Source organism: Camelina sativa, chromosome 15, assembly GCF_000633955.1.
Source record: "Camelina sativa cultivar DH55 chromosome 15, Cs, whole genome shotgun sequence".
NCBI lineage: Eukaryota > Viridiplantae > Streptophyta > Magnoliopsida > Brassicales > Brassicaceae > Camelina > Camelina sativa.
The window spans coordinates 7,908,968-7,916,861 of record NC_025699.1 but is presented as its reverse complement, the minus strand read 5'-3'; the positions used below and the strand labels follow the sequence as shown (position 1 = coordinate 7,916,861).

The 7,894-nt window shown below is 38.0% G+C and overlaps 2 protein-coding genes across 5 annotated transcripts; both read right to left on the bottom strand.

Annotated features, from left to right (window-relative positions):
* On the bottom strand, nt 7–955 carry LOC104745959 (ethylene-responsive transcription factor ERF036-like). The gene has a single exon (XM_019237059.1). The coding sequence runs from the start codon at nt 823–825 to the stop codon at nt 115–117; it is 711 nt and encodes a 236-aa protein (XP_019092604.1). The 5' UTR covers nt 826–955; the 3' UTR covers nt 7–114.
* LOC104745956 (VHS domain-containing protein At3g16270) lies at nt 3,146–7,891 on the bottom strand. 4 transcript variants are annotated; one of them, XM_019237028.1, is made up of 7 exons: nt 7,793–7,891; nt 7,236–7,664; nt 6,301–7,032; nt 5,973–6,128; nt 5,715–5,881; nt 3,794–4,571; nt 3,146–3,556 (listed from the first exon to the last, which is right to left on the bottom strand). In XM_019237028.1, the coding sequence occupies exons 2-7, from the start codon at nt 7,440–7,442 to the stop codon at nt 3,515–3,517; spliced, it is 2,082 nt and encodes a 693-aa protein (XP_019092573.1). In that variant the 5' UTR covers nt 7,443–7,664; nt 7,793–7,891; the 3' UTR covers nt 3,146–3,514. The 4 variants fall into 4 exon arrangements, with proteins under 4 accessions (XP_019092573.1, XP_010465644.1, XP_019092574.1 ...); XM_010467342.2 differs by lacking the exons at nt 5,715–5,881; nt 5,973–6,128 and adding exons at nt 4,830–4,985; nt 5,156–5,691 and having other exon boundaries at nt 3,794–4,738; nt 6,837–7,032; XM_019237029.1 differs by lacking the exons at nt 5,715–5,881; nt 5,973–6,128 and adding exons at nt 4,830–4,985; nt 5,156–5,691 and having other exon boundaries at nt 3,794–4,738; nt 6,837–7,032; nt 7,776–7,872.

Here is a 7,894-nt window from a genome sequence, read left to right as displayed (position 1 = left end):
TAGCCTATGTTACAACTTAGCCAAGTACTACGTATCGACCTATCCCATACGAAAAAAACAAATGGTATAATTATTATCTATGACAGCAATATAATTAACTAACGTAATTAGTGATTAATTAATCAGTTCCGTATGAGGAGGAAAGCTCCATAACTCCACGAAATTAAACTCTGAGATTTCTTCGTAAAAATCCATAACCGGAGGATACACCCAACAATCCAACGGCTCAGAGTAAGCCAGATCATCACGTGACGTCACGCTTCCGTCGTACCTTCCCTCATCGATGTTAGGCAACTCCACGATCTCCTCCAACCTCTCCTCCTCAGACGATTCGGACGGCTGCGGCGGTGCTTCCGAGGACGTCTCTGTCTCTGACGTTTTTTCTTCGACGACCACCATGGCGGCTGCTTCAGCGGCAGCGGCATCCTGCGGCGAAGAAGACACCGGACGAGGGAAGAGAGAAGCAAGCTCAGGGAAGTTTATGACCGCGGAGGAGCCTTTGATGGTGAGAGCAGCGACGTCGTGAGCACGCGCGGCCATGTCAGCGGTAGCGAAAGTGCCGAGCCATATACGAGTTTTCTTGCGAGGTTGTCTGATCTCAGAGACCCATTTTCCCCAGCTTCTCATCCGTACACCTCTGTAAACAGGATGCTTAGGAGATGAAGAAGAAGTTGAAGAAGAAGTTGAAGAAGAAGTGTCTCTTCGTCTCTTTCTTGTGTTCTTTTCAGACAAGTGGGTGCTGCTTGTTGTAGTAGTAGTTGTAGTTGCATCAGATTGGTCCGATGAGGATGATGTTGGTGATGAAGAGCTGTTGAGTGACGACATCTTTTGTACTCTTTTGTTCTGAGAAAAAGAGAGAGAGAGAGAGAGAGAGAGAGAGAGAGATAACTTTTACTTCTTCGTCTTGTTTTGTGTGGATGTGAGACATGTTGATATTTATAGACTGCACATCTCAGACGAGCTTCAATTCCCAGGTTTTTTTTTTCTAATATAAAAAAACATAACACGTTGTTTTCTGGTAAAAGCAAAAAAAAAAAAGATTTGTTTTCTGGTTTTAATTATTAGAATCGTACATATAAAGCAGAAAAAAAAACAATTATAGTAATACTGTACCATTGGAGAATATTTTTCATATTATGGTCAAAACTTACAATCATACCAAATTAGATTCTTCAAACTATATAGAAATGTTGAACTCAAATTAACAAAAATAAAAAAACTATATCATGAATAATTTTTTTTTGCGTTCAATAATGATTTCAGATATATAATAATAGATGGTTCTTTTTTTTTTTTTTTTTTCAACAAGTAGACTATTTATGATTTCAAAGGTTATATAATTTGGTGGAAGTGTGTCAAACTATCAAAGAAAATGAAAATACAAAATTTGACTAATGCAACCAGACGCTCCATTTTAAGTGATATTTAGCCTACCCCGTCTTTCATTTACCATGAAGCTCAAAACAATAGTGATATTTTAGCTACTACTATTACTTATATAAATTTGTATTTTCTTTCATTTATATTACGATTCATGCCAAATTTGCCAATAAAGAATAAACACAAAAGATTCATAGATAAGACAAAGTTTTTAAAAAAGAAAAGATTCACCAGTAGAGATATTTTCTAACTTTCTAATCTATCAGTGTTCCCTTCGTTTCCCTATTCGAGAGAGACGTTCGAGAGTCTTTAAGTTACTTATGCATGTCACTATCAATCTGCCCGTTGAGGCATTCTTATTTTATATAAAGTTATAAACAGTCAAATCGGAACCACAAAAATCTTGTAAATTTGGATTTAAATTTTGAGGATGTCATTCATCATTTTCCCGTTGCCACTTTCTGAAAGATAATAAAAGTAACTTTCACCATATCTTTTAATCCTTTTGCTATCTTTACCGTTGGTAAAAGTAATCATAAAAAAAAACGCACTCTTATCAAAAACTTCATGTCACAAATAAAACAAAAAAGAAGCACATAATTTTGTATCCCATTAATCCAAACTCTTTAGATTACGTAATTAAAAAAATTAATAGTTTTTTTTATACATATATCTGAATTCAGATTAATCAACAGTTTTTTTTCTTTCTTATCGTAAGAAAATATATATCTACGAATGCAAAACTCTGGATTAATGAATTGAATCTATCCTAAGCTTTAATAAGTAACACGCTAATTTAAATGAACAAAAGAGCATAACAGGCAATGCTGAAAATATGGACCAAGTCTAACGTGTGAGAAAATTAGCTTACTGCAGCAACTTAGATTAGATCAACCTTATTTTATTACCTAATAAATTCTACAATTTGGAGAAAGTGTAAAAAGCTAAACCAGACATCACGAGTAAATCAAATAAACTTATCTCTCTAGTTATCGTTTTTTTCCCATCAACAATTTTGTCTTACTAATAAATAAAGAAGTGGACTTGACTTGAAAGCTAATGCTCATANAATCTTGTAAATTTGGATTTAAATTTTGAGGATGTCATTCATCATTTTCCCGTTGCCACTTTCTGAAAGATAATAAAAGTAACTTTCACCATATCTTTTAATCCTTTTGCTATCTTTACCGTTGGTAAAAGTAATCATAAAAAAAAACGCACTCTTATCAAAAACTTCATGTCACAAATAAAACAAAAAAGAAGCACATAATTTTGTATCCCATTAATCCAAACTCTTTAGATTACGTAATTAAAAAAATTAATAGTTTTTTTTATACATATATCTGAATTCAGATTAATCAACAGTTTTTTTTCTTTCTTATCGTAAGAAAATATATATCTACGAATGCAAAACTCTGGATTAATGAATTGAATCTATCCTAAGCTTTAATAAGTAACACGCTAATTTAAATGAACAAAAGAGCATAACAGGCAATGCTGAAAATATGGACCAAGTCTAACGTGTGAGAAAATTAGCTTACTGCAGCAACTTAGATTAGATCAACCTTATTTTATTACCTAATAAATTCTACAATTTGGAGAAAGTGTAAAAAGCTAAACCAGACATCACGAGTAAATCAAATAAACTTATCTCTCTAGTTATCGTTTTTTTCCCATCAACAATTTTGTCTTACTAATAAATAAAGAAGTGGACTTGACTTGAAAGCTAATGCTCATATGCTTCACTAGAGTATACTACTCCAAGAAGAAGAACCAAGGACTCTTTTTTTACCCTCAGTTTTATTTCCTTTCTTGTCTTACTTTCGATACATAGACACAGGTCTCTTCAGATATATAGCAAAGGAACAAAAGAAGCACATCTAGTAACAAACATGTGAAACAAAAGCAACTCTACAAACTACCATGTTCATGCCAAGAACAATGGACTCCATATAAGAGAAAAACAAAGACAAACGAGGACACAGAAAGAAAAAATAAGCAATAAGCTTACCATATGCTTCTCCTTCACTTTTTTTCTAGATGAACTTAAAGCTCATCATCTCCATTTTCTATAGAAGTCCTTTACAGCTCTCATAAATTAACGTTTTAGCTTCCTCCCCCTTTTAAGCAATCATCAAGATACTCTCTTTGTGTCGCGAGCTGATGCAATATGATCCTGCACCACATGAACATACACATGTTGTTGCTCCGTCAGTGTAAGTAAATCCATCAACGTTTTTGTATCTGTGCCACAGAAGTAGATCTGGTCTGACTATGTTTAAGCAAGCCTATGTAGGTGGTTGTGAAGCAGAATAAAAGCTAGCTATTACGGGTGAGACTGATATTTATACGTGTAAAGGCAAATTGACCAAACTTTACAATTAAAGATCAGGAGCATGATTGCAAAACTTACAGAAATGAAATCGAATGCTCTTGTATCTTCTTTCTTCGAACCATTCATTGTTGAGGTTGGAGCCTGATTACCAAAATTTGGCTGGAATATATCAGGGAGTGCTGACTGATTCCCTCCGCTAGTACCCATAGAAAGAACATTCCCGCTACCCTGAGCGTTCAGGTTGCCAAACTGCTGGAAGTTGGACATATTACCAAGGTACTGCTGCTGTTGAGCTAACAAGCTTGCCATGGCAGCGTAATTCATAGGTTGGGTTGCAAAAGCTGGATTCATCATCATCCCTGGAGGAAAATTGAAGGGCATAACACCCCCAGGAAGCATTGAGTTTTGAACAAACCCAGGGTTTTGTTGTGAACCAAGAATGCCTCCAACAGGATTTTCTGGTACTTGGTGGCTGGTGGTGCTCGGCATTGCAAATAAATTCTCTGGAAGGGTGCTTGAAGACGAGCCTTTCTGATTTGAGTTATTTTCGTCAATGGAAAAACTTGCCATCAAATCATTTATGTTTTTTGATTCTTTTGGCTCTGCTTCAAGAGTTGCAGTCGATCCAAACATATCAAATAGCTCAGGCACATGATTACCACCAGCAGCAGCGGACTTTTCCCCGACAGTCATTCCAGAGAACAGGTCATCAGCACTTTCTTTTTCTTCATTCGGATGAAATGATACATCTGCAAAGGGGTCATCATCATTTTTCTTCTCGCTGCTACTCAGTCCAGTGTCAGTGCTATCCCCAAACCAATCACCATCCATCAACGGAGCTGCTGTTGTCACTGTATTGCCAGTATTTAGAATATCTGGCTGGTTTAAAGTATCTTCTGTTGTATAATCTGAATCACCGGTGTCGATCAAGTCAGGTAAATCAACAGCAGCCTCTCGCTTCACAGTATTATCTGAGCTGCTCATAAACCCACTTGGCTGTCCACCATTTAGAACGCTCAGCACCTACACAACGCCAGTATCTTGAGTTAACCATCAAATTGGTATAATGCCAAAAGTAGAGTTTTGTGAATGCTTACGACAAGCAGAATCTTACCTTGTTAGCCTTTTCGCGAAGGGAAGATTGCGGAGACTCTGAGCATCGCTGAATGGCATCCAAGTTTTCACCAAAATAAGTATGTACAATTGAAAAATTATCATCTTCCTTCTTCCTCAAAATGGCTTCAAGGACACATAGAGCTTTCATCCGAACCTGCCAAACAAAAACCACAGTTTCTTTTAAAGTACATAAGGGGGAAAATTTTGTTATGCTAAAGAAGAAACAAGCCAGGAAAAGAAATACAAATGTTTAAATCAAGAAAAAGGTACATTCACATCAAAAAGCTTCACAAGGAGGTGAGTATGGAATTATCATAAACATACCTGCCACATTGGAGACTGGAGCTTCCCCTCAAGAGCAATGCTTAAAGCAACAGCATCCATTTTTGCAGCTTCTAAAATGAAAACATGAAGAGCATCACGAGTTGGCTGGAGGCGTACACCGCCGGATGTAACAATGGTTTCCAGCAGCTTTTCCTCACGTGTTTTGCTCTCAACACGTACTGAAGCAGAACTTTCACTTGCCTCTCCGGAAACGTGGCCCCAAGATCCACCAGCCGTGTTCTTACCGGAGTTACCATCCCTCCCCAGCTTAACCGGATCATATCTACTGAAGTTCTCATTTTCCATAGTCAATGATCTATGGAGATTTGGACCTCTGTAGCTGCTGCTTCCATTCTCATTCTTCTTTGGCAAATGGCCTTGAGCAAAATTACTGATTCCTTGCTTTATAGATGCACTTCCAATACCCACCACCTCACTCAAGAACGATTTATTATCATTAGAGGGCACCTGAAAGTTAGTATTCCCAAATCCTTCAATGCGTCTGTTGATGCTTTCAGGAGCAGCTGGCTTACTACCATTCTCCTCCGAAAAAATAGCNCTACCAGTATTTAGAATATTTGGCTGGTTTAAAGTATCTTCTGTTGTATAATCTGAATCACCGGTGTCGATCAAGTCAGGTAAGTCAACAGCAGCCTCTCGCTTCACAGTATTATCTGAGCTGCTCATAAACCCACTTGGCTGTCCACCATTTAGAACGCTCAGCACCTACACAACGCCAGTATCTTGTGATAACCATCAAATTGGTATAATGCCAAAAGTAGAGTTTTGTGAATGCTTACGACAAGCAGAATCTTACCTTGTTAGCCTTTTCGCGAAGGGAAGATTGCGGAGACTCTGAGCATCGCTGAATGGCATCCAAGTTTTCACCAAAATAAGTATGTACAATTGAAAAATTATCATCTTCTTTCTTCCTCAAAATGGCTTCAAGGACACATAGAGCTTTCATCCGAACCTGCCAAACAAAAACCACAGTTTATTTTAAAGTACATAAGCGGGAAAATTTTGTTATGCTAAAGAAGACACAAGCCAGGAAAAGAAATACAAATGTTTAAATCAATAAAAAGGTACACATTCACATTAAACAGTTTCACAAGGAGGTGAGTAGGAAATTATCATCAACATACCTGCCACATTGGAGACTGGAGCTTCCCCTCAAGAGCAATGCTTAAAGCAACAGCATCCATTTTTGCAGCTTCTAAAATGAAAACATGAAGAGCATCACGAGTTGGCTGGAGGCGTACACCGCCAGAAGTAACAATGGTTTCCAGCAGCTTCTCCTCACGAGTTTTGCTCTCAACACGTACTGAAGCAGAACTCTCACTCGCCTCTCCAGAACCGTGGCCCCAAGATCCACCAGCCGTGTTCTTACCGGAGTTACCATCCCTCCCCAGCTTAACCGGATCATATCTACTAAAGTTCTCATTTTCCATAGTCAATGATCTATGGAGATTTGGACCTCTGTAGCTGCTGCTTCCATTCTCATTCTTCTTAGGCAAATGGCCTTGAGCAAAATTACTGATTCCTTGCTTTATAGATGCACTTCCAATACCCACCACCTCACTCAAGAACGATTTATTATCATTAGAGGGCACCTGAAAGTTAGTATTCCCAAATCCTTCAATGCGTCTGTTGATGCTTTCAGGAGCAGCTGGCTTACTACCATTCTCCTCCGAAAAAATAGCAGAAATTGTTTCATGAGCAGTTTCCCGTACAGCCTTATTAAGTGCATCACCTTTTAAAGGATCTGGATGACCCTTGTAATGGAATAGATTGCGCACTGCAACCGAGTTCCTTTGCATTTCTCGTCTAAACTCTGATCCAGACTTTCCCACAGCATACTTGATCAACCTAAGAGCCTGTATACACACAATTACAATAACCAGAATCAGCATTAACAAGTTCCAAGAGAGATCCTAACCAGAATTAGATCTGTTACTTATCAATTCTACGTTTCCCTAAGAAGTATATGTTCATTTCAGCTTTACATTCAAGAGCTCTCTCTCTCTTACATCAACCAGTAAACTAAACCAATCCTCACATGCAACATTTGAAAATTTACCTTCTGCTTTACGATAGGGCTTTTGTTATCAAGACGTTTCAGAATGAATTCCGAAAACTCCTTGACGATGCTGACATGAGAAGAACGAAGAAGGTCACAGATCTCTTCCAATTTATACACAGGCGCTACTTTGTCCTCATCAGACGTAACCGCATCTACCATCCGCGACCTCCAATACGATTCCACAGCTCTCCTACTCGTATCCATGACGAATCCTTCAACAACAACAACAACAAAAACCCTAATTCCCCAAAAAACGCAACACCAACAACGAAACAACCCTTCGACCTCGCCCGTTCAAAAATCGCAAAAAGATAACAAATTTATCAAACCCCGATCCTCAAAACTATCAGATCAGTTTAAAAAACCGATCTTTTAAGCTCCAATTCACCACACTAGAAGATCACGATCGGGATCCCAATTTCCCCCCTACAAACCAATCAACACAGAGGTAAATTAGACTCCTTGGTACAATATAACCATTAGGTCATCAGAATCAAATCAATATTATCGGAGAAATCAGAGAAATTGAGGACAGACCACAAAAAAAAACTCACCGGTTCGTAGAGGTGACAGAGAAGGAAGGAAGCAGGTCAATAAAGAAGAATGGCTCTTTGTTCTTCTCTGTTTTTTTCCTTAATTCCCAAATTTCCAATTTT

Excerpts from the sequence above, each read along its gene's own strand:
- LOC104745959 (XM_019237059.1), bottom strand. The coding sequence starts at position 825 with ATGTCGTCACTCAACAGCTCTTCATCACCAACATCATCCTCATCGGAC.
- LOC104745956 (XM_019237028.1), bottom strand. The coding sequence starts at position 7,442 with ATGGATACGAGTAGGAGAGCTGTGGAATCGTATTGGAGGTCGCGGATG. Across the intron at positions 7,033-7,235 it reads GCCCTATCGTAAAGCAGAAG|GCTCTTAGGTTGATCAAGTA; the intron begins GTAAATTTTCAA and ends GTGTGTATACAG. Across the intron at positions 6,129-6,300 it reads TCCAGTCTCCAATGTGGCAG|GTTCGGATGAAAGCTCTATG; the intron begins GTATGTTGATGA and ends TTTGTTTGGCAG.